The 27,746-nt window shown below is 39.1% G+C and overlaps 1 protein-coding gene across 1 annotated transcript in view; it reads left to right on the top strand.

Moving 5' to 3' along the window:
• Nucleotides 1–27,746, top strand: part of LOC150081017 (sodium- and chloride-dependent glycine transporter 1-like) — a 455,858-nt gene that overhangs the window by 216,722 nt on the left and 211,390 nt on the right. Inside the window, exon 11 of the mRNA XM_090380891.1 lies at nt 25,994–26,122. Coding sequence (XP_090237017.1) covers nt 25,994–26,122 — 129 coding nt within the window. The remainder of the gene's footprint in view (nt 1–25,993; nt 26,123–27,746) is intronic.

Below are 27,746 nucleotides of genomic sequence, written 5' to 3'. Positions count from 1 at the left end.
TGGGAGGACTCCAATAGTAACATTAGTCCAAGAAGTGTAGCACTCACTGATAACCACTCTGTCTTCTCTCACACAACCATCCCTTTATCCATAGCAGTAACTTGCTCCAATTTTTACAGCAATATTTTATGTGAAACAGTATCAGGACTATTCTGAAGTCTAAGTATATGATGTCAAAATCATTTTCTTTTACATCCATTTCCTTTCTGAGTGCATCATAGTAGCCAATCAGTTTTATCAAACAAAATCACCCCTTAACAGATCTATGCTGTGTCTGCAGTATGACTGCATTCCTGTTTAGTTGGTCCTGTATTACTGCTTTGATATAATTTTCCCTTGAACACAAGTTAAACCAATAGGTTTTTAATTACTCATTTCATCCTTTGATTCCTCCCTTCATGAATTTGGGATAGGGACTTCTCTTGAATTTAGGGATGCTCTCATAATTATGATTAAAGGTTTTCTTACCTCATTTGCTGGCTCTCTTAATGTAATTGGATAAATCCTATCCACTCAGGTACCTTTTTACATTTAGCTTCAACATTTTCAACAATTTCTTCTCCACTTTCTCCATCCCTAAAATTTCCTCAGGTGTGAATAGATAAAAAATATTTATTCAGTTTTTCAGCAGCCTAAGCAGAATCACGAATAGTTAAACCATTCATATCTAGCAAACCAATGTGATTCATCCTTTTCCTTGTGGTGTTTGTTTAAGGAAAGTAGTCTTTGCATTTTTTTACAGTGATTAGTTCTAACAGATTACTTCTAGTAATCTGCCTTAAGTGAACTAAGCCAATTACTAGAAGTCTTTGTAATTTGACTTCTAGTTTATATCTATTGAAAGTATCACACTAGTTTATATCTATTGAAAGCATCCATCACACAGTAATTTATATGAATCCTAAGTATTTTTCTTTTCTGCCACAAGTTTCAACCTTGAACAATATCTCTTAATCAGTATACAAATTCTAGTAACTTCTATGATTGCTTTGTTGAATGCTTCCCATTTAGAATTTGCTGTTAGTAACATCATATGTTGGTTCCACTGCACAGAATTTAAAAACTCTCTGAGACCATTATAGTCACCTTTCCAAAAGAAAAAAAACATTTTCCTTTGCCTCTCACAGTAGTTACATCTTTAAGTAAATTCCACATAATAATAATAAAATTCTTTATTTACAAAAAACACAAAAGGACACGTTTCCCATTATAGAAAACCAGAGGAATCTAACAGTCTTAGGATGTGAAGTACAATTAAATACATACATACATACAACCTATTACAACTAAACATAATAATTAAACATATTACGGTAAAGTAAAGCTAAATAATACAACATGAATTACTTTATCTCTGTTAATAGAACAAAGATCTCACACTAATGAGAGCAACAGTTACAAGCATGTTGCAGACACATGAACAGGAATTTGAGATTACTGTCTCTGTAGGTCCCTGGACCACAAGTTAAAATCAATATTGGATTTGTTCAGTGCATCAATGATGCTATTGAGAAAGTTTAGAGCTTCGGTAGGTTTGAGCAGAGCACTAGACGACTTCTAAGATATCAATATGCTGTGATCACTGCCACCTACTGATTCTTTTATCTGCAAATTCTTAATGCTTGAGGGGTGGCTGTTGATAATCAGATTAAGAATATTGCTTTCTCTCATATCCTCTCTAACATGGTGGTATTGGGGGAAAACCCCCGGAGCCACATTACAATTAACACTCTACCTCTCTGACATACTGATGTAGAAAACAGTCATCCAATAAATTCATAAACATCTTGTTACTGTGTGAGTGACCACCACACAAGTTCCAGTCAGTATCTGGAAATTTAAAATTCCTCATCATAAGACATTCTGATTTATTGGCCCACTTTATTTGTTTAGTTGTTCATTATATTTATCACAGCCTATAAAATGTATCTACATTCCATTTTTGTTTTCTTAGTGCTTATGTCACACCAAAATGACCAACATTGCATTGGCTGCCTATGTCACCTAGAGTATCGCCTTGGATTTTATGTGCTTATTAGCTAAGGGCATAACTCCTCTTCCCCCCACCTCCCAATCCTGTCCTATCTATCTTTTCTGTAGACATTGTACTCCCCATATTTCAATTCTGAATGTCTTATATCTCTGTGACACTGTCTCTGATATTCATACTTCGTGTTATTTCATATGATTTTGAAAGTAATAATAATAAATAAATCTTATTATCCTTGTAAAAATTAAAATAATACACTATGTATTCACCCAGGGTCAAAAAATATTGTTTACATTTTAATTTTTTCATTTGTTTTTATGTTCACATGTTTATTTCTTAATTTAAAGCAGTTTTTTGTAATTTATCGGTTACTGTAAATTAAAAAAAAAAAAAAAAAAACTGTAAATACAGGTAACGTTCAGTTGAATTTTTTTTTAAAATAATATTTTCTTTTACAGTACATGTAAATTTTCATTACAAATTTCATTTAATTCTTTCTTATTTAATTGTAATTATAATTTTATAATTATAATTATAAATATTAATTATAATTATAAATATAAATTATAATTATAATTATAAATATAAATTATAATTATAATTAAAATAAATTTTAATTATTATTAAGCTACGCTATACCTATGATCTAGTTGTTACATCACAGCACATAAGAATTCCTTAATATATCATCAGTCTTTCTTATGTTGATTATAAAAAAAAAAAGTATTAATTTTAATTTATCTACATAAAATAAACCAACGAATGGCTACGTTGGTGACTATATATGTGTTCAAAGGACACATTCTCCCCCCAAATTTTAATTATTTCTGTGAGATGATGATCTTAATTTGCATGAGCCTTTGTCTGTATGCATGTTCCAACAATGCAACCCAAAAATAAATCTTGACTGTATACTTCAGTTCATCAAAGTTATTCACTATACTCTTAGTATTAGTGTACCTGTAAGTAAACATGAACTTGATTTTGTTTTTAGTAACCATGAATTTCTGTATTTTTGCTTGTCTCATGATAGTTTGCATCTACAGGAATGAGATACACTTAAAGAGAAAGGGCGCAAGAATATTTGATGATGCTTTGGAGGCAGTGTTAGGCGAGTCAGAAAACTGCTAGTTTTGGGGGCCGGATTCACAGACTAATAAATTAACAGTAACCTTGTGCATAGGTGAAAGTGATTCCTGCATTTCTATAGGAATGTGCAGCAGCCTGGAAAGCAAAGTACTGGGAATTTCAAGGACAGCTGGGAATCATCATGGAATAAGTAAATACATGGGCTGTGTTAGGGTAACTAAAAGAAAAAACAGGCAGGGGCATATTTGGGGGGGCTGCCGGGCATATGCCCACCTTAACCATGCTTATAAGTTTCCTAGTTTTATCTAAAAAACACTCTAAAACCTGGTCGTTATTCCCCCCCCCCTTACGAAGATCTCTGGATATGATGCTGCTGTTGTTGTTGTTATTTGATATTTAAGAGCATTAGCAACTAAGGCCATATTGCTCTGGGGATATGCGGTGGTCATTCCCTGACCTTTCTGCATCCTGTGTATTTGGTAGTCATGGGCTCGAACCCCGGTCTAATCAAGAGGCGTGTGCTTCGCACTGCAGCTCCTGCCCACCTAGCTATGGAGGCACCCTAGGATATGATGCAGAGTACAGGTGCATGTATACTGGCATGTATGGGAGTCTGAATAGTGTGTACGAGGGGAGCATTGTTGAGGCCGCATTATGTCAAGGATCTGGGTATATTCTTACCATGTGTATGCCATATCCAAAAATTTCATTACTTCATACAACATGTCCCACCCACTTTTTCTTACTATTGAATACACCATGAATTGTTAAACTAATAGAGCAAGCTTATCTGCGAAAAGATCTAAACCTCCCAAGCACTTCCTAATTCATTTCACAAATATACGTGGTCTCAATTCTAATCTCAATTATGTCCATTTCCACTTGTAGTCTGCCAAACCCCATGTACTTTTTCTGACAGAATCTCAGATATCGGTTGAGTCAACTATTGCTCATCTCGGATGCCCAAATTATTTGCGAAGATCTCTGGATATGATGCTGCTGTTGTTGTTGTTATTTGATATTTAAGAGCATTAGCAACTAAGGCCATATTGCTCTGGGGATATGCGGTGGTCATTCCCTGACCTTTCTGCATCCTGTGTATTTGGTAGTCATGGGCTCGAACCCCGGTCTAATCAAGAGGCGTGTGCTTCGCACTGCTGCTCCTGCCCACCTAGCTATGGAGGCACCCTAGGATATGATGCAGAGTACAGGTGCATGTATACTGGCATGTGTGGGAGTCTGAATAGTGTGTACGAGGGGAGCATTGTTGAGGCCACATTATGTCAAGGATCTGGGTATATTCTTACCATGTGTATGCCATATCCAAAAATTTCATTACTTCATACAGCATGTCCCACCCACTTTTTCTTACTATTGAATACACCATGAATTGTTAAACTAATAGAGCAAGCTTATCTGCGAAAAGATCTAAACCTCCCAAGCACTTCCTAATTCATTTCACAAATATACGTGGTCTCAATTCTAATCTCAACTATGTCCATTTCCACTTGTAGTCTGCCAAACCCCATGTACTTTTTCTGACAGAATCTCAGATATCGGTTGAGTCAACTATTGCTCATCTCGGATGCCCAAATTATTTGCTGTATGATTCCTTTCGCCTCAAAGGTGGTACTTGTGCATATATCCGTTCTGATATTCCCTGTCAGAGACTTGGCAATTTGGAATCTCCTCTCTTTGATCTTCTCTGGCTTAAAATCTCTCTACCTCATTCTGTCAAATTACTTGTCTCCAATTACTTGGAGCTCTTTGACTTCCTCTTTTTGCAACTTGACTTTCTCCAGTCCAACTTTCCTAACAGTGAAGTAATTTTTCTTGGTGATTTTAAGGTTCACAACTCCAGCTGGCTTCCGTTTTCTAGTCACACCGATCCAGTTGGTCGAGATGCTGAGGCTTTTGCAATTACTAATGACCTTGCACAGATTGTTGATTCACCTACAAGAATACTGGACAATCCTAATCATACAGCCAATACGCTTGATCTTTTTCTTACAAACAACCCTTCTAAATACACGGTCGAAGTGAGAGGTCCTTTAGGCACTTCAGATAACAACTTGGTTATTGTCTCTTCTCCAATGGAACCTTTATCTCATGGCTATTCCCAACCTCATGTTGTTTGGCATTACAAGAATGCAAAATGGGATGACCTGCGAGACTTCTTTTCTTCTTTTCCTTGGTCAGATTACTGTTTAAAAACTTCTGATGTCAATGTTTGCTCAGATCGTTCAGTGAAATTATTATCCCACACTCCACTTTAAAATCTCGTCCTTTATCTAAACCTTGGTTTTCCAATAAATGTGCTAAGGCTGTTCAAGATAAGAATGTTGCATATCGTAATTGACTTGTTTCTAATTCTTCAGTTTCATTTTCTGAATACACCAAAGCTTGCAACAATTGTAAAGCAGTTATTAATCAGTCCAAACTAGAGTTTGAGCAGGCTAAGAGTAGAAAACTTGCTTCTTGCCCTAATGGTAGCCGAGCATTCTGGTCTCTTCCCAAAGCTATTGGCTGCAACTTTTGCCCATCTCTGCTCCCACCTCTGTCAAAACCAGATGGTTCTGTTGTCACTTCAGCCAAGGATAAAGCTGACTTGCTAGCATCCCATTTTTCTTCCAACTCATGCATTAATGATCTTGGTAAAACACCTCCCACCTTTTCCAACACGCTCCATTCAATGCCTCCTGTGGTTTTCCGTCAAAAGAATGTTGGAAGGATTTTGACGAATCTGGATGCTAAGTAAGCTCCAGGTCCCGATGGTATTTCTCCACTTGTTCTTAAAACCTGTGCTCCTGAACTTACTCCTATTCTTTGCCGCCTTTTTTCACTTTCTTATTCCAAAGGTGTTTTTCCTTCTGCTTGGAAATTTGCTCATATCCAGCCAGTTCCTAAAAAGGGTGACAAATCCCTCTCATCCAATTATCGTCTCATTGCAATTACTTCTACTCTTACTAAAGTAATGGAGAAATCAATTAACCGCCAACTCTTAAACTGCCTAAAAACCTTCCGTCTGATCAACGATCGCCAGTATGGATTCCGTCAGTGTCGATCCACTGGTGATATTCTGGCTTATGTTACCCATTTATGGACTAATTCAATGGAAAGGTTCGGTGAAACACAAGAAGTTGCTCTTGACATCTCAAAGGCTTTCGGTCATGTTTTGCATAAAGGTCTTCTAAACAAGCTTCCATCTTATGGTTTGCCAACTGTTTTTAGTAATTGGTTATTCAGTTTTCTCTCTGTTAGCTCACTGAGGGCGATGGTAGATGGCTCTCTGTCTTCTAACTTCTCCACTAATGCCGGTGTCCCCCAAGGTTCAGTTCTTTCCCCCACTCTTTTCCTCTTGTATATTAATAACCTTCTTCCATTGACTGGAAATCCTATCCATAGTTTTGCCAATGATAGCACATTGCATTCCACTTTCCATTTTGAGAAACCTTGTCTTGCTCAATCAGCTTCAACTTCTCAAAAATCTGCTACCAATTCTCTAAATGCCGATCTTCAGGTAATTCTCCAGTGGGGCAAAGACAACTTAGTTGATTTCAACCCTTCTAAAACTCAGTCTTGTCTTATATCTCGCAAAAAGGATTCTTCTGCTCCTATGCTTATCTTTAGTGACACTCCGATTTCTAGGCAAAATGATATATCTCTTTTGGGGATTACCCTGACTTCTAATCTGTCTTGGTACAAGCACATTACTAATATTGCTTCTTCTGCATCTAAAAAACTTGGTTTTCTCTTTCGCTCACACCATTACTATTCTTCCAAACAGCTGTTCACTCTGAATAAATCGCAAATCGGCCCTGCTTTGGAATATTGTTCCCACATCTGGGGTGGTGCCCCCAAAACCTCTCTCAGGCTGCTTGATTCCATTCAGAAGAGGGCAGTTAGGTTAATTAATGATTCATCTCTAACAGAGTCTCTCCACTTGCTGTCTCATAGACATACTGTTTCTGCTGCATACCTCTTCTACAGATACTTCCATGGGCACTGTTCTTCTGAATTGGCTTCTATAATTCCCGCTATCTCTTTCAAAATAGTCTGATCACATGCCGCCATCAGCAGTTGGACAGTAAACATCCATTTACTGTCCAACTTCAAACTTACAGAACGAACTTTTCATCTTCCTCGTTTATTCATTGAACTGCCATTTTCTGGAACAACCTTCCTTCATATGTATTTCCCGAAAATTACAGTCTACAGAAGTTCAAGTCCAATGTCAACAAATATCTTCTTTTGTCTTCTAAACCTTCAACCCAGGCACAGTACTAAGTACTATAGGTTCTAATACCTCTCGTGTTTAGGGTTTACATAAAAAAAAAAAAAAAACCACCAATGCTAGAAGTATAGTAAATAAAATTGATGAATTTGAAGTGCGGTTCATGCATTAATAATCTCCAGATAAAGCAACCACTAGGCGGCAGTGATCACAGTGTATTGCTGGAGGATTTACCCAAAGATGCAACTACTATCGGGGATAAAGGAAAGGGTTTTTTTCTTTTGTAAAGGTGACTACAGTCGTCTCAGACAGTTTTTAAACTCTATACAGTGGGACCAATTGATTATGTTACCAACAGCAAATTCTAAATGGGAAACATTCAAGGAATTCATCTTAGAAGCTACTAGGTTTTTCATACCAACCAAGAAATACTGTTCAAGGTTTAGACCTAAATGGATATCAGATGAACTAATGAGACTTGTGGCAGAGAAGATAAATGCATTTGATGCATGTAGATTATCAGGCAACATAGACACCTATGGTACAAATAAACTAGTGTGTAATCAAGTCACAAAAGAGGTTAGGCAGGTGAAGGCAGTTAATGAGAAATCTTTGGCAGAGGATACAAAGAAATACAGTAAAGGCTTCTTTACTGATGAAACTCTAGAAGGAAGGAAGGAGATGAATCAGATTGGTCTGGTTGATGTTGATAGTTCGACTATTGATGATCCTGCTGAGGTAGCTGACAAACTGAATGAGTATTTTGTCTACATTAGGGAGTATATGATGAGAGCCCTGTCGATCAATTCGGCCCTGAAAAGATTGTGCAGGGCTCAAGGGGTAGAATTTTTTTCAGCCTGGTCTGTACTTGTGAACAGGAGAGACTGCTTCTACAGGGATGGGATACACTTAAATAGAAAGGGTGCAAGAATGTTTGCTGATGCTATCGAGGCAGTGTTAGGTGGGTCGGAAAACTGCTAGATTGGGGGGATACAAGGACTAATAGATTAACAGTAGCCACTGGCAGAGGAGAAAGTGATTCTTGCACTGCTTCTATTGGAATGAGCAGCAGCCTGGAAAATAAGATGCAGGCTATTTCAGAGACTGCTGGGAATCATGGGGCTACAAGTAAACACATGGGTTGTGTTAGGGTGGCTAAGAGGAAGAGCAGGTGCATGTATACTTGCGTGTACACCAATGCTAGGAGTTTAGTAAATAAATTTGATGAATTTGAGTTATTGCTCAAAACATCAAAGGCAGATATTGTTGGGATTTCAGAGACGTGGTGTCACACAGATATAAGGAATGCAGAACTGGAATTTGGGCAGTACAATGTCTACAGAAAGGATAGACAGGATAGGAAGGGAGGAGGGGTTATGCTATTAGTTAAGAAACACATAAAATCCAAGGAAGTGAAGCCAGTCGACATCGCTGGACAGTGCAGTGTCGAGTCAGTTTGGTGTGACATAAGCATTGGGAGTTCAAAATTGAGAGTAGGAGTGTGCTATAGGCCTAATGACTCTGATGAGTATAATAAGAAACTGTTCGGAGAAATAGAGTGGGCCAGTAAATCAGAGAGTCTTATAATGGGGGATTTTAATTTCCCAGATATTGACTGGAATTTGGGGGCTGGTCACTCACACACTAGCAAGGCTTTTGTGGATTTATTGGATGATTGTTTTCTACATCAGCATGTTCGGGAGGCAACTAGAGGGAGTAATACTCTTGATTTGATTATCAGTAGTGATTCTTCATGCATTAAGAATCTGCAGATAAATGAACCACTAGGTGGCAGTGATCACACTGTTCTGAAGTGGGAGTTACTCAAAGAGGTAACTACCATTAGGGGTAAAGGAAAGGGGTATTGCTTTCGTAAAGGCGACAACAATGGACTGAGACAGTATTTAAATTCTGTACAGTGGGATCAACTGATGATGTTACCAACAGCAAATTCAAAATGGGAAGCATTCAAAGAACTTATATTGCAAGCTACTAGGCTTTACATACCAACTAAGAAATATTGTTCAAGGTTTAGGCCTATGTGGATGTCAGATGAACTAATGAGACATATGGCAGAGAAGAAAAATGCATGGGATACATACAAATTAACACGTGACACAGAAGCCTATGATAGATACAAGTTGATCTGTAACCAAGTTACCAAGGAGGTTAGGCAGGCGAAGGCAGATTACGAGAGATCCTTGGCAAGGGATGCGAAGAAAAACAGCAAAGAGTTCTTTACTTATGTAAACTCTAGAAGGAAGGGGATGAATCAGATTGGTCCACTTGATATCGATGGGTCAACTGTTGATGACCCTGCTCAGGTAGCTAACAAACTAAATGTATATTTTGCATCGACATTCACACATGAGGAGTTATTCAGTGAGGGGAATGCCAGAGGTGTATTCAACTCTAGCAGTAAGCTAGAGAATCTTGTAATAACTGAGAGTAAAGTGGAGGAGAAATTGTTGAAGATAAACACAAGAAAGCCACCTGGGGTGGATGGGATCTATCCAGTTATATTAAAGGAGGCAGCAAAGGAAGTAAGCAAACCCTTAGCCATAGTTATGAGAGCTTCCTTGGACTCAGGGGAGGTACCCATGGACTGGAGATGTGCAAATGTGACCCCAATTCACAAGGGAGGATCAAAGGCTGACACAAGTAATTATAGACCTGTTAGTTTAACTTCTGTTCCCGGAAAATTAATGGAGGCACTGGTTAAAGAAGCACTGCAGGATCATCTAGACAAGACTTCAGTTATAGCTCGGACACAGCATGGTTTTGTTAAGGGGAAGTCTTGCCTGACCAATTTGTTTGGATACTATGATGCAGTCACAAAAGAACTGGATGCAGGGAATAACTTTGATATATGTACTTGGATCTTAGAAAGGCTTTTGATACTGTTGCACATGGAAGACTGCTGCACAAATTGGAGCAGTGTGGCATTGGAGGCAAATTGCTGCTATGGATAAAGGGGTGGTTGAGGGGGAGAAGACAGAGAGTGGTAATCAATGGACACTGCCCATCATGGATTAATGTTATTAGTGGAGTCCCTCAGGGTTCAGTATTGGGTCCTTTATTGTTTTCTGTATTTATAAATGATATTGATGATGGTATATCAAGCTTAATGTCCAAGTTTGCAGACGATATGAAGGTTGGCAGGGTTGTCAAGGACACTACTAACACTATGCTGCTGCAATAGGATCTGGAAAGGTTGAGCAGATGGGCTGAGAGGTGGCAAATGAAGTTTAACATTGACAAATGTAAAGTACTACATATGGGAAACAGCAACCCCAGAGCAACGTATCAACTCTGTGGTACTACACTGACAGTGGTAGAGAATGAAAGGGACCTGGGGGTGGTTGTGCAGGCAGATATGAAGTTCTCTGAGCAGTGCAGACGGGCTGCAAGAGTAGCTCATGGTGTATTGTCAATGATATATAGGAATTTTTCTAGCAGAGATAAGGAGGTGATTATTCCCTTGTATAAGGCAATGGTCAGGCCACACCTAGAGTACTGTATACAGGCCTGGAGGCCTCATTTCAAGAAGGATATAGAGCTGTTGGAACGAGTACAGAGAAGGGCAACAAGATTAGTGAATGGAACAAAGGGGTGCTCTTACGAAGAAAGGCTTAAGTTTTCCAAATTACAGTGTCTGGAGACTAGGCACCAGCGAGGTGATCTGATTGAGGTGTACAAAGCCTTGAATGGTTTGAGCATGCTCAATGCTGATGGGATTCTTCTTCTCGCTCAGAATAATCACCTGAGAGGGCATAAATTCAAATTGAGGAAAGACAGATGTAGGATAGTTGTGCGGAAATTTGCCTTTAGCCAGCGGGTGGTTGGTAGGTGGAACAGACTTCCATCCCTTGTCGTGGAAGTTGATAGCCTAAATAAGTTTAAGGCTCAGCTGGACAGGTATTTCGAACGAACAGAGGGGTGAAGTGGAAGTGGTTATTTTTTATTTATTTATTTTACTTTATGTTTTTTTTTGGCTGATGCTGCATAAGCTTGCTTTCTTGCATCAAATGCCTCTACTAATGCTAATGCTAATGCTAATACATTCACACATGAGGAATTCTGCATGGAAGTGGAGGCCAGAATTTTATAATACTCTAACAGGGAGCTAAATGATTTTGTTAAAGCAAAAAGAGAGCAAATTGGAGGGAAAATTGTTGAAATTCAATTTAAGGAAGGCACTTGGGGTAGATGGAATCTATCCAGTTATATTGAAGGAGGCACCAAAGGAAGTAAGTAAACCCTTAGCCAGCATCCTTGGACTCGGGGGGAGGTCTCCATAGACTGGACAAGTGCAAATGTATCTCCAATCAAAGGGGGATTAAAGGCTGACAAAGTAATTACTGGCCTGTTAGTTTACTTTCTGTTCTGTGGAAAATAATGGCATTAATGGTCAAAGAAGCATTGCTGGATCATCTAGACATGACTGCAGTTATATGAGGGATGTTCAATGAATTATCTACCTAAGGTACTTCCCACAGATATATTTCATTTATTCATGATTTATCATATTCCTTCATATGTCAACTTGTATCATACTAATTTTGATCCCACTATACTTTTATGTTTCGCTACTGTAACAGAAAGATGGAAGACGCCTGTCAAATTATGATTTTTCTGAAATTGTAGCATTGTTCAGTCATCAAGTTTCTCACCAAAGAAAGAGATGGGCTAAAGGCCATTCATGAAAGGATGGTTGTTGTATATGGCAACAGCGCACTTTCAGAGTACCAGGTGAAATTCTGGTCTAAACAATACAAGTGGGGTAGAGAGTCCATTGAAGATGATCCACGTCCAGGAAGGCGTGGCAGTGACCAATTCAGAAATGTGCCAAGCTGTGGAAAACCTTGGACAGATATATAAAGGTGTCTCAAAGCTCTAGGAAATATGACATATCTGAGGGGACAATTATAAATGCATGAACATTTCGGGATGAATAAGGTCAGTGCAAGGCAGGTCCCCAAATTTTTGACCCCTGTGCAGAAGCAATTCAGAGTATGATGTTGTGATGAGAATTTACAGCATTATGGAAAGGATTCTGAAATTTTCATCTCCAGAACTGTTAAGGCTGATAAAACATTGTTCATCACTGGAATCCTGAGATCAAGCAAGAATCAATGCGATGGAAGCACATGGGTTCTCTCCCACCCAAAACATTTTGGACACAACCTTCAGCTGGCAAGATTAAGGCCACCATCTTTTGGGATGCTGAAAGAATTTTGTACATTCACTACTTGGAACACAAGCAGACAGCCACCTTTATGAAAGCAAAAGCCCTTTCTCTTGCCTTTAATGTAGTCACATATTTAAGTAAATCCTGTATTAGCATTAGAAGAGGCTTATGATGCAAGAAAGCAAGCTTATACGGCATCAGCCAAAAAAAAAAAAAAAAAAAATTCCGCATTAGCTTCAAAAGTCTGTCCAGTCTTTCTTGGTTTTATTTAAGCTATTAACTTCCACAATGACATATGGAAATTTGTTCTAGCAATCACCCACCCACTGGCTAAAGGCAAACTTCATCACATCTATTCTACAAATGTCCTTCCTCAGATTGAATTTCTCTCATCATGTGTGTGGTCTCAGCAAGAGGAAGAATCCTAACAGCATTGAGCTTGCTCAATCCATTCAAAGCCATAAACATCTCAATCAGATCACCTCGCAGGATGATCTGATTGAGATGTTTTTTACAAATTACAGCATCTACTCTCCAGATGCTGTAATTTGTAAAACTGAAGCCTTTCTTGGGAAGGGCAACAATTTCTTCCCCCCACCAATCTCATTGCCCTTCTCTGTACTTGTTCTAGCAACTCTATATCCTTCCTAAAACGAGGCCTCCAGACCTGTATGCAGTACACAAGGTGTGGCCTGACCATTGCCTTATACAAAGAGATAGTCACATCCTTATCCCTGCTAGCAAAATTCCTGTATATCATTGACAAGACCTATGAGCTGTTCTATCTAGCAGCCTGTCTGCACTGCTCAGAGAAAACTTCATATATGACTGCACAATTACCCTCAGGACTTTTTCATTTTCCACTCTCCTGAGTATAGTACCACTCATTTGGTACATTTCTCTGAGGTTACTGCTACCCATAATGTCAATTTAAACTTCAGTTTAAACTCTCAACCTCTCGGCTCAATTGCTCAACTTTTCTAGATCGTCTTGCAATAGCATACTGTCATTACTAACCTTGCCAACCTTCATATCATCTGCAAACTTGGACATTCAGCCTGATATACCTTCGTCAACATCATTAAAAAATGTAGAAAACAATGAGCTCAACACCAAACCCTGATGGACTCCACTAATAACATTAGTCCACGAAAAGCAACATCTGTTAATTGCCATTCTGTCTTCTCCCACTCAACCATCCATTTATCCATAGCCGCAACTTGCCCTTAATGCCATACTGCTTCAATTTGTATAGCAGTCTTCCATGTGCAACAGTATCAAAAACTTTACTGAAATCCAAGTATATGATATCAAAATTATTTTTTGCATCCAGTACCTTTGAGACCACATCGTAATATCTGATCAAATTGGTCCGACAAGACTTCCCCTTAAAACACTCATACCTTGTCTGAACTATAACTGCAGTCATGTCTAGATGATCCTGCAAGAATTCTTTAACCAGTAACACCATTATTTTCCCCTAGAACAGAAATTAAACTAATAGGTCTGTAACTACTCATGTCACCTTTTGAACCCCATTTGTGAATTGGGGATGAATTTGCACTTTTCCACTCTGTGGGAACCTCCCTGAATCCAAGGATGCTCTCATAATTATGGCTAAGGGTTTGCTTAGCCATAATTGCCTCCTGTTGCCTCCTTTAATATAACTGGACAGGTTCCATCCACCCCAGCTGCTTTTCTTATTTTTAACTTCAACAATTTGTCCTCCATTTTGCTATCAATTATTTACTCTCATCAATACGTTATGATCACTGTCACCTGGTAGGTCTTTTAATCGCAAATTCTTAATGCAAGAAGGGTCATTGCTGATAATTAGATAAAGAGTATTGCTTTCTCTTCTTGTCTCTCTAACATACAAAGCAATCATCCAGTAAATCCACAAAAGCCTTACTACTGTGGTAGTTACCAACCCACAAGGTTTGGTCAATATCAGAAGTTAATATCTCCTTACAAGACATTCTGATTTAATAGCCCATTATATATGTCTATACAGTTATTCGTTATATCCATCACAATCATTGGGCCTATTACACACTCCTACCCTCATTTTTGTTTTCCTAGTGCACATTCCACTGGCCACCATTGTCATTGGATGCACTGTCTTAGATTTTATATGCTTAACTAAGAGCATAATTCCCCCCCCCCACTCCTGTCCTCTCTGCCCTTTCTGTACATTTGCGGCATTGCAGAGGTCTCCTAGTGCCACTTGACAATCAGTACTATACACATGCCCTTTTTGTGCACATTGTACTCATATTCATTTTCTTGATCCCTTACATTTGAGTGGCACTGTGTCTCTTAAATCTTCATAGTGTCTGTTTTGATGATTTTATCTGGGCTTCAAATTCATCCAACTTATTTATTTAAGTATTTTGAATTAATTTTTTAAATTCATTTATTTAAGTGTATTGCATCTCTGTAGAAGTAGTCGATCTGGTTAACAAGCACAGACCATGCTACGAAAAATTCTAGCCCATCAGCCTTGTACATTCTCTCTACGGCCGAATTATTTGATAGGGCTTGAATTATGTACACTCTCCTGTCTTATCTGTGCAGAATTGCAGACACTTTCAATTTCAGTCCCATCTTAGAACTTTTTCTTCAATATCGCTCTGTACTTTATTAATGAAATCTTCAGATCTCCTATTGTGTAGTGTACTGTCATCATCCAAACTGTGGATAGGATTTCTAATTATTGAAAGAAAGTAATTAATGTACAATAGGAAAACTGTGGCAGAAAAAACTGACCCTTAGGAAAGGTTAACTTGAGATTAAGCTGTACTACAACAATTCCATGTATGATAATTGTTTTACCATTAGTAGAGGCATATGATGCAAGAAAGCAAGCTTATATAGTATCAGCCACAAAAAAACCTTCCCGTTTCATCCATCCATTCACTCCAAATGTTTGTCTAGTTCAGTCTTGAGTTTATTTAAGCTGTCAACTTTCACAACAACAGATGGAAGCTTGTTCCAGCAATCAACTACTCACTGGCTAAAGGCAAATTTGTACCCATCTATTCTACAGCTGTCTTTCCTCAATTTGAATTTATACCCCTGAGGTGCGGAATCTGAGCAAGAGGAAGAATCCCATCAGCATTGAGCTTGCACAAACCATTCAAGGCCTTATACACCTCAATCAGATCATTTGCAGGTGCCTACATTTCAGACTCTGTAATTTGCAGAAATTAAGCCTTTCTTGGTAACAACACCCTTTGTTAGACTCACTAATCTTGTTGCCCTTATACTCGTTCCGGCAGCTCTACATCTTTCCTAACATGAGGCCTCCAGATCTGTATGCAGTACTGAAGTTGTGGCTTGACCATTGCCTTATACAACGGCATAATCACCTCCTTATCCCTGCTAGCAAAATTCCTATATATATATATATATATATTCTTTTTTTTTTTTTTTTTTTTTGGCCTCGCTTTTTCCCATTATATATGGGGTCAGCGTTTTTTATTGTTTTGGCATGCAATTTTTACGGCTGAATGCCCTTCCTGACCCCAGCCCTCACTCTTTATCCAGGCTGGGGATATGCGGTGGTCATTCCCTGACCTTCCGCATCCTCCATATTTGGTGGTCACGGGCTCGAACTCCGGTCTACTCAAGAAGCGTGTGCTACGCACTACTGCTCCTGCCCACCTGGCTACGGATGCTCTGGCAAAATTCCCATATATCATTGACAATATCTTATGAGCTACACTCGCAGCCAGTTTGCACCGCTCACCAAACTTCATATTTGACTGCACAAATACACCCAGGTCTTTTTCATTTCCCACTGCCCTGAGTGTACTGCACAGTTGGTATGTTACTCTGGGGTTACTGCTACCCATATGCAGCACTTTGCTTTTGTCAATGTTAAACTTCAGTTGCCACCTGTCAGCCCATCTGCTCAAATTTTCCCGATCCTGTTGCAGAAGCATACTGTCCTTACTGTCATTAACAACCCTACCAACCTTCGTATCTTCTGCAGACTTGGATATTAAGCCTGATGTCACCTTTTGATCCTACTTTATGAATTTGAGATACGTTTGCACATCTCAAGTCCATGAGGACCTCCGCTAAGTCCAAGGATGCCCTTGTAATCATGTCTAAGAGCCTGCTTACTTCCTTTGCTACCTCTTTTAATTTAACTGGATAAATCCCATCCATCCCAGGTGCCTTTCTTATGTTTCACTTCAACAATTTCTCCTCCACTTTGCTCTCAGTTATTATAAAATACTTTTGCTTCCTGTTACAGTTTGATAAACTTCTGGCATTTTCCTCCCTTAATAACTCCTCATGTGTGAATGTAGATGCAAAATACTCATTCGGTTTGTCAGCTACATAAGCAGGATCATCAACAATCAAACTATCAATATCAAGTGTACTAATCTGATTCATCCCCTTCCTTCTAGAGTTTACATTAGTAAAGATATCTTTACTGTTTTTCTTTGCATCCTTTGCCAAAGATTCATAATCTGCCTTTGTTTGCCTAACCTCCTTTGTGACTTGATTACAGACTATCTTTGACTTGATTACAGACTATCTTATATCTACCATAGGCATCTGTGTCTCCTGATAATTTATATGCATCCCATGTATTTTTCTTTTCTTCCACGAGTCTCATTAGTTCATCTGACATCCATTTAGGCCTAAACGCTGAACAGTATTTCTTAATTGATATGAAAAGCCTAGTAGCTTCGAAGGTTAATTCCTTGAATGCATTGCATTTAGAATTTGCTATTGGCAACATCATCAGTTGGTGCCATTGTATAGAATTTTCACCTTTACAAAAACAGAAACCATTCCCTTTACCCTTGATGGTAGTTACATCTTTAAGTAAATGCTACATCAGTACAATGTAATCACTGCCACCTATTAGTTCCTTTATCTGCAGATTCTAAATGCATGTATAGTCACTGCTGATAATCAAATCAAAGGGTATTACTTCCTCTGGTTTCCTCTCAAACATGCTATTGCAGAAAACAATCATCCAATAAATCCACAAAAGTCTTGCTATTGTTCCAGTGACCAAACCACAAATTTCAGTCTATATCTGGGACGTTAAAATTAGCATTAGTAGAGGCATATGATGCAAGAAAGCAAGCTTATGCAGCATCAGTCAAAAAAAAAAAAAAAAACCATCCACTTCACCCCTCCGTTCGTTCGAAATACCTGTCCAGCTGAGCCTTAAATTTATGTAGGCTATCAACTTCCACAACAATGGATGGAAGTCTGTTCCACCAACCAACTACCCGTTGGCTAAAGGCAAATTTCCGCACATCAATCCTACATCTGTCTTTCCTCAATTTGAATTTATGCGTTTCAGGTGATTATTCTGAGCAAGAGGCAGTATCCCATCAGCATTGAGCATGCTCAAACCATTCAAAGCTTTGTACACCTCTATCAGATCACCTCGCCAGTGCCTAGTCCCCAGACACTGTAATTTGCGAAGCTTAAGCCTTTCTTCGTAAGAGCAACCCCTTGTTCCATTCACTAATCTTATTGCCCTTCTTTTACTCGTTCCAGTAGCCTAGCTCTACATCCTTCTTGAAATGAGGTCTCCAGACCTGCATACAGTATTCAAGGTGTGGCCTGACCATTGCCTTATACAAGGGAATAATCACCTCCCTATCCCTGCTAGAAAAATTCCTGTATATCATTGATAAGACACCATGAGCTACACTTGCAGCCCGTCTGCACTGCTCAGAGAACTTCATATCTGCCTGCACAATTACCCCCAGGTCCTTTTCATTCTCTACCACTGTCAGTGTAGTACCACAGAGTTGATACGTTGCTCTGGGGTTGCTGTTTCCTATATGTAGTACTTTACATTTGTCAATGTTAAACTTCATTTGCCACCTCTCAGGCCATCTGCTCAACCTTTCCAGATTTTGTTGCAGCAGCATAGCGTCAGTAGCGTCATTCACAACCCTGCCAACCTTTGTATCGTCTGAAAACTTGGACATTAAACTTGATATACCATCATCGATATTATTTATAAATACAGAAAACAACAATGGACCCAACACTGAACCCTGAGGGACTCCACTAATAACATTAGCCACGATGAGCAGTGTCCATTAATTACCACTCTCTGTCTTCTGCCACTCAACCATCCCTTTATCCATAGCAACAATTTGCCACCAATGCCACACTGCTCCAATTTTTGCAGCAGTCTTCCATATGCAACAGTATTCCCTGCATCCAATTGTTTTGTGACTACATCATAGTATCCAATCAGATTGGTCAGGCAAGACCTTCCCTTAAAAAAACCATGCTGTGTCTCAGCTATAACTGAATTCTTGTCTAGATGATCCTCCAGTGCTTCTTTAACCAGTGCTTCCATTAATTTTCCTGAAACAGCAGTTAAACTCACAGGTCTATAATTACTTGTGTCAGCCTTTGATCCTCCTTTGTGAATTGGGGGTCACATTTGCACATCTCCAGTCTGTGGGTACCTCCCCTGAGTCCAAGGAAGCTCTCATAATTATGGCTAATGGATTGCTTACTTCCTTTGCTGCCTCCTTTAATATAACTGGATAGATCCCATCCACCCCAGGTGCCTTTCTTGTATTTATCTTCAACAATTTCTCCTCCACTTTATTCTCAATTATTACAAGATCATCTAGCTTATTGCCAAAGTTGAATACACCTCTGGCATTCCCCTCCCTGAATAACTCCTCATGTGTGAATGTCGATGCAAAATATTCATTTAGTTTGTTAGCTACCCGAGTAAGATCATCAACAGTTGAACCATCGATATCAAGTGGACCAATCTGATTCAACCCTTTCCTTCTAGAGTTTACAAAAGTAAAGAACTCTTTTCTGTTTTTCTTTGCATCCCTTGCCAAGGATTTCTCGTAATCTGCCTTCGCCTGCCTAACCTCCTTTGTAACTTGGTTACAGACTAGCTTATATCTATCATAGGCTTCTGTGTCACATGTTAATTTATATGTATCCCATGCATTTTTCTTCTCTTCCATATGTCTCATTAGTTCATCTGACATCCATTTAGGCCTGAACCTTGAACAATATATCTTAGTTGGTATGTAAAGCCTAGTAGCTTCCAAGATAAATTCTTTGAATGCTTCCCATTTTGAGTTTGCTGTTGGTAACATTATCAGTTGGTCCCACTGTATAGAATTTAAATACTGTCTCAGACCATCGTAGTCGCCTTTACGAAAGCAATAACCCTTCCCTTTGCCCCTGATGGTAGTTACCTCCTTGAGTAAATCTCACTTCAGCACACTGCGATCACTGCCACCTAGTGGTTCCTGTATGCAGATTCTTAATGCATGAAGAATCACTACTGATAATCAAATCAAGAGTATTGCTCCCTCTGGTTGCCTCCCGAACATGCTGATCTAGAAAACAATCATCCAATAAATCCACAAACCCTTGCTAGTGTGTGAGTGACCAACCCACAAATTCCAGTCAATATCTGGGAAATTAAAATCCCCCATTATAAGGCTCTCTAATTTACTGGCCCACTCTTATTTCCCTGTACAATTTCTTATTATACTCATCAGAGTCATTAGGCCTATAGCACACTCCTACTCTCAATTTTGATCTCCCAATATTTATGTCACACCAAACTGACTCGACACTGCACTGTCCAGCGATGTCGACTGGCTTAACTTCCTTGGATTTTATGTGTTTCTTAACTAATAGCATAACCCCTCCTCCCTTCCTATCCTGTCTATCCTTTCTGTAGACATTGTACTCCCCAAATTCCAGTTCTGCATTCCTTATATCTGTGTGACACCACGTCTCTGAAATCCCAACAATATCTGCCTTTGATGTTTTGAGCAATAACTCAAATTCATCAAATTTATTTACTAAACTCCTAGCATTGGTGTACACGCAAGTATACATGCACCTGCTCTTCCTCTTAGCCACCCTAACACAACCCATGTGTTTACTTGTAGCCCCATGATTCCCAGCAGTCTCTGAAATAGCCTGCATCTTATTTTCCAGGCTGCTGCTCATTCCAATAGAAGCAGTGCAAGAATCACTTTCACCTCTGCCAGTGGCTACTGTTAATCTATTAGTCCTTGTATCCCCCCCCCCAATCTAGCAGTTTTCTGACCCACCTAACACTGCCTCGATAGCATCAGCAAACATTCTTGCACCCTTTCTATTTAAGTGTATCCCATCTCTGTAGAAGCAGTCTCTCCTGTTAACAAGTACAGACCAAGCTGAAAAAAATTCTACCCCTTGAGCCTTGCACAATCTGTCCAGGGCCGAATTGATCGACAGGGCTCTCGTCATATACTCCCTCCTATCGTGTCTGGGCAGAATTGCAGACACTTTCAAATTCAAATCCCCAATTATAAGACAATCTAATTTAATTCCCCACTCTATTTCTCTGTAGAGTTTTTCATTGTACTCATTGGAGTCATTATTATTAGCTATATGATCCAAGTAAGCCTGAGGCTTATGCTGCACTAGCCAAAAAAAAATTCCAAGTTACCATGAGAGAGAGAGAGAGAGAGACAAAAGTAGAAGGAAACCATCAAAAAGAGAAGAACGATAATATCCAGCTCAGGACCCTGGGTGTGCCAAGCCGATACTCAACCAGATATGAGTTCCTGGGGATAGAGGCTCACATCTGCCCATAACACACTCCTACTCTCAATTTTGCTTTCCCAGTGCTTATGTCACACCAAACTGACTCAACATTGCACTGTCCATACATGTCAACTGGATGCACTTCCTTAGATTTTGTGTGTTTCTTAACTAACAGCATGATCCCCTGCTCCCTTTCTATCCTTTCCATACACATTGTATTCCCCACATTCCAGTTCTACATTTCTTATATCTGTGTGACACCATGTCTCTGATATCCCAACAATATCTGCCTTTGTTGTCTTGACCAGCACATCAAATTTATTTACTATACTCCTAGCATTGGTGTGCATACAAGTATGCTTGTATCTATTCTTATTCTTAATTACCCTAACACAGCCCATGTATTTATTGTTGCGGACATTTTATGGAAGTTTTATTCAGAAAGATAAATGAGAACAGAAATGGGCCCTACTGCTATCTGAATTATCCCAAAAAAATTAAAAATTTTGAGGAAACAAATGCCCAACACCTCATACATGAAATAGGAAACCATGAACACCTGCTTCGGTTGTGCTTGGCAATTAAGAGTACATTAATGAATTGGCCACTTCATGAATTGATGAACAGCTAGTGCCTATGCAGCTGTATTTCAATCAACCTTTCCAAGTGTGCCACTTAGTAATCTATTTCATCATTATTCTTAAAAAATATTGTCTCTGCAGCAGTTGCTAATGTGAGATTTACTCAAATTGAGAGTCATTTGCTAGATCAGTCTTTGAAGCATTGAGCATGATGAAAACTGGTTTTTCAATGTCTTTTGGATGAACAGCCCATTTTTTTGCTGAATGGTAGCATTAATACTCACAGCTGCTGCATCTGTATGATGGTTGTCTCTTGCTGCTTCAAGAGACTACCAACGCATTATGCCTGTATCATACCTGCTTTAGAAACACCAAAGGAAGTGGTATGTTATGGTTTTACCACACTGTCATTTGACTACGGTTAAGCAGTTATGGGTATTTTAAAAAGGAATATGGAGTTTTAAATGGAAAAATAATAAGAATAAAAATAGTATTATCTATATGGTGCAAAAAAGTTCAAGGCTTTGCTGCACCAGGCAAAAAAATAAAATAAAAATAAAATTTTTTTACTAGGTATATGTTTTATGAATCAGACATTATTATTATTTATTATAGTTATTTATTGTTGTTGTTGTTATTATTATTATTTCTCCCTGATTAGGGGTTCCACCTCGTGACAGGTATTGCTCTCAAGTACACAGGGTGGTTGTTGCTATGTCTGGAGTTACTGTTGGTCGAGGAACTCTCCGACTGTTCCACAGGTGTTCAGGATTGCGACTTTCTGGAGTTCCTTGTAGTTGTTCGCTGGGAGACCTGTTGCTGCTAGGCTGTTATGTAGGGTCTTTGGCACCATACCTGTTGTTGACACAATAATCGGGATGGTTGTTACTTCTTGCATATGCCACATCTCTTTGATCTCCTATCTTAGGTTCGTGTGCTTCCTGATTTTTTCCTCATGGGTTTTCTGCAAGTTGCCAGTGTTGGGTACCACTATGTCAATCAGATAGGTAGCTTTTTCCTTCTTTTCCACAAGGGTTATGTCTGGTCTGTTGTGCAGGATTGTCTTATCTACTATTATGGTGCAATCCCAGTACAGCTTGTGGGTTCGGATCTCTAGTACTGCCTGGGGTTCATACTTGTAATATGGAACAGTTTCTTTGATCAACTAGTATTTCCTCACTAGCTTCTGTTATATTATCCTGGCTACCTGGTTGTGTGTACTCCATCTGGGTGATCACCTTGCATTTTGTGGTGATGTGCTGGATCATTTCTGAGGCCAGGTGACATTGTCGAACATGTCATCTGGCACTCCAGGCTCCTTGGTGATGTATTTTCTGTAGTTTCTGGTGTTGGATTACCCTTGGATGACGAGCATGAATCCTTCAGTCTCGAGGAAGAGCGTCCTGCTTGTGAGCCATGTATTGGAAGCCATTTTATCTATGTGATCTTGATGTGTCTACCATGTAGACACATCAAGATCACATGTAGTGTCTACCATGGTGTGTCTTCTTTGCCCATTTTTCTAGCTTCGTTTGTGCTGTCTAGATGGGAGAGGACTCCTCGCTTAAGTTGAATGGGGTATGCTACCTGTCTATCTTCCATATGGCCTGGTAGAATGCTGCTATGTTTTTCTGGAAGTACAGCAGACTCTCGATTTACCGGGATCGGTTTAACCGGGATACTTCAAGATTCCCAATTTAAAAAAAAAAAAAAAAAAAAAAAAACCAACCAGAAATCATAAAATTCAAGTAATAAATAGAATAGGTATAAGCAGATGTTTTGCAGGTTGTAAATAAGCAACAAGCGGCATTATAAGTCGTCATTGGGAGATTAGTGTTCCTATTATCTTGCAACCCCTGCTGTCTTCACACCCCCCCACTCAAAGAAAAGAGAAGAAATGTTTAGTTTGTTTTCGTGCATTGCATAGATTGTTGTGTTCCGTTGCACCGCAAAAAGACAAATTTTGTTTCGTTATTTATGTCAGGAATGTCAAATTTTTTTTTTTTTTTTTTGTTTAGAAATCGCGAAAATGATGGGTAAATGCAAAAGAGTTGCTCTTTCAGTTAAACAAAAACTTGAAATTATTCAAAAGTTTGAAAATGGTGCATCCATTAAATCTCTAATGAACCATTATAATGTTGGCGACCAAACTATACGCAACATCGTAAAAAATATAGGAAAGCTATAGACTTAAAATCGACATCGCAAAAAATAAAAAGAAGCATCGTTTTTTATCTATTGCCATATTTTTTTACGTAGGTTGCTGAACATTTTTCGATACAGTAAATCCCTGACTTACACAACTAAGGATTTACTAAATTTTTTTCAATCAATTTTTTTTTTTTTTAGGATTGTAAAATTTAAAACAAACAAAAAAATAAATAAATAAAATAAGCAATCAATAACTACGATCACGGCATGCACAGATTTCACAAGTGAGATACGGAGTAACAAGCAAAAAAATAAGAAAGAGAAGTGTCTTACAATTTATTTTTGGTTTTTTTTTTTATATGACTGAAGACTTCAGTGAAGGGAACACACATTTCACCCTAATAACGTAAAAACCCAAACAATTCCATCTATCGAAAATTTTTGCAAATGCAATAACATCGAGTTTACTACCCATTTATAATTAGATACACGAACAGAAAAGCCCAATAATACAGAAAGTGCAAATTGTTTTTATTATTTTATGGTGGTGACCTCCATAAATGTGCTTTAGCAAAATGTGAGCTAGCACGGGGGTGATAATAATCGATTTGGATCAGAAAATTAAACTAATAAGGATGTATGAAAATGGTCAAACATTAACAAGTATCGCGCTGAATTCAGATTTGAATAATAATATAGTAGCAAAATGTTATTAGGCATTCCCGAGTTATGTAAAACGCAACGAAGTAAGAAGTCCTGGAACGTATCTCTTACGTATATCAGGGATTTCTGTATTTTATCGATTATCTGGGATTTGTTTTTTACCATCTATCCCAGAAAATCGAGAGTCTACTGTACTCCTTCAGGTTAGCTATCATTGTTTTCTGTTGCTCAGTGAGGTCTATCAGGTCCCTTCCTCCCTCTTTTTGAGCTACTGTCAGTCTTTCCATGACTGACTTCAGGTGGTGTTGGTGGCTTTTGGTGATCATTGTCCTTGTCTTTCTCATGATACCTTCCAGCTCAGTGTTAGTCCAATCTATGATCCCAAAGGAGTACCTTAGCACTGGGAGTGCATAGGTGTTTATGGCTTTGACTGTATTCCCTCCATTCAGCTTTGCTTGGAGCAGGCTTCTGAGTCTCTGATGGTATTTTTCATTCAGGCAGGCCTTGATTTCTTTGTGCTCTCACTGCTGAGCCTTTGTCATCCCTAGGATTTTGTAGGTATCTACAAAATTGAAAGTTTTGGATTCTGTCTCGTGTGAACTGTGCTTCATCTGTGAATATCACTAAGGCAGAAAAGTGAGGAGTTGTACCACACTGATGCAAGAACCACTGGCAGAACATTACTCGCGCAGGGTAATCTGCTGGTGACAAGGCCTGTACCCGTTGCAGATGGTAAGGATACAGTTGGTGTTCTTGCAACACTCTCCAAATAGTCGAATGTTGAACAGCCAGTTGCATTGCTATTCTGCATGTGCTGATTCCAAGAGTGGCATGCACAATATACAAAATCTCCTCCTCTACTTCAGGAGTTGTAGATCTTGGTCATCCTCTGTCGGCAGCACGAGGTGTAAAGGTCCCATGTTCACAAAGGCGACGATGGATACCTTCGCACGTTTTCCTATCTGGACACCTTCGTTCGTTCTGGGAACGAAGTGGAACAAACAACGAGCCTCCAGAGCATTGCCATCCGCCAAACCGTACATAAAGTGCATATCTGCTTGCTCCTGATTTGAGTACATGGTTGGAATGAAAAACCACCAGATTCTGTCAGTACTGTGTGATGAAGGAAATCACCTGCGGGAGATAAGACATTCCGGTTAATAACTCAGGAACCAAGCATTTCCAGAACTATGTTGGTATAAAATATTTTTATTGACTACATATGAGGAACTCATTCCTGAAGTTATGCCGTATATTTTTGAGACACCCTGTATATTGATATGGCTACATAGATCATGTGGCCATTTCATTATAAAAGGCTGTGCATTGCTAATCTAAAAGTTTGCACTGTAAACCAATATAGCCATTTCATTTATCTATTTTAAATTAATTTAAATATAAGGCTTGTTTTATTTTAGCTTGAATTTCCATATAAGCTTTTTTATTGTGGACCAATTAGGTTCTCAGGTAAACAGGTCACAACACTTCTTAAATTCCTTTATTTTGTTTTGCAGTTTGCCTATTTAGAAACTATTCTTACAGTTTTGCACGATGCTTTCCCTAAATTACGAAGATATAAAGTTTTCGTTGCCTTCACTATTTGTGCGATTTGTTTCTTACTTGGACTTCCTTCTGTTACACAGGTAAGTTAATATTAAAATAAAAAAATGCTGTAATCTTACTGCACTAACATTATTGGTAAATATGACATTCTTTATCAGAAAATGAGAGATATTGTTTATTTTTGCCTGTCAGCGTGTTATTATTATTATCATTATCATTATACTGTTGCACATTATTATATCTCCCTGATTGGGGGATTCCACTCCGCGATGGGCACTGCTACCAATGTACACAGTGGTTGTAATGTCTGGTGTTACTGTTGGTCGAGAAACTCTATGCCTATCCTGCAGGTGTTCAGGATTGCAACTTTCTGGAGTTCCTTGTAGGTGTTCTCTGGGAGACTTATTGCTGCTAGGCTGCTATGTAGAGTCTTTGGCACCATACCAGTGGTTGACACGATGATTGGGATGGTTGATACTTCTTGCATATACCACATCTCCTTGACCTCATACCTCAGGTTTGTGTACTTCCTAATTTTTTTCCTCATGGGTTTTCTGGACATTGCTAGTGTTGGGCACCACTATGTCAATCAGATAGGTAGCCTTTTCCATCTTGTCCACAAGGGTTATGTCCAGTCTGTTGTGTGAGATGGTCTTATCCGTTATTATGGCGCGGTCCCAGTACAGCTTGTGGGTTCGGGTCTCTAGTACTACCTGGGGGTTCATACTTGTAATATGGTACACTTTCTTTGGTCAACTGGTATTTCCTCACTAGCTTCTGATGTATTATCCTGGCTACCTGGTCATGTCTATGAGTGAACTCAGTCTGGGTGATCACCTTGCACCCCGTGGTAATGTGTTGGATGGTTTCTGAAGCCAGATGGCATCGTTGACATGTGTCATCTGATATTCTGGGCTCCTTTGCGATGTATTTCAAGCAATCAAGAAGTGCCTGACCAAAAAATATCATCAGAGATGACCAAGAGTCGCCAACACCACCCAAAGTCAGCAGTGGAGAGACAACATCAGAAACTATTTTCTATAGTTTCTGGTGTTGATTATCTGGTCTTGGATAGCCAGCATGAATCCTTCAGACTCAGGTTAGAGCAACCCGCTTGTGAGCCATGCGTTGGAAGCAGTGTTATCAATATGATCTTGATGGAGGTCATTGTAGTGTCTGCCATGGAGTGTCTTCTTTGCCCATCTTTCTAACTTTGTTTCTTGTGCCATCTGGCCAGGAGGGGGTTTCTCACTTAGGTTGAGTGGGGTATATCACTTATTTATCATCCTTATGGCCTGGTGGGGTGGTGCTGTGTTGTTCTCGAAGTAATCCTTTAGGTTAGTTATAACTATTGCTGATTTCTGTTGCTCAATCAGGTCTATCAGGCCCCTTCCTCCCTCTTTCCGAGCTATTGTTAGTCTCTCCACTGCTGACTTCGGGTGGTGTTGGTGACTCTTGGTCATCTCTGATAATGTTTTTCGGTCAGGCACTTATTGATTTTCTTGTGCTCTAACTGCTGAGCCTGCTTCATCCTTAAGTATTTGTAGGTCTCTCCGTCTGTCATTGCTTAGATCTCTTTACCAGCCAACAGCTGGTAGTTTCGGCCAACTAATTTTCTCTGGTGCAGTGTGTTGGTCTTGCATTTGTCTAGACCAAATTCCATCCTGATGTCCTTGCTGAATTATTCGGTGATCCAGACAATTG

The sequence above is a fragment of the Mastigoproctus giganteus genome, chromosome 9 (assembly GCF_048544385.1).
Source record: "Mastigoproctus giganteus isolate SK-2022 chromosome 9, ASM4854438v1, whole genome shotgun sequence".
Taxonomy (NCBI): domain Eukaryota; kingdom Metazoa; phylum Arthropoda; class Arachnida; order Uropygi; family Thelyphonidae; genus Mastigoproctus; species Mastigoproctus giganteus.
The sequence above is the reverse complement of the archived record's forward strand: the minus strand, read 5'-3'. Positions and strand labels throughout refer to the sequence as shown.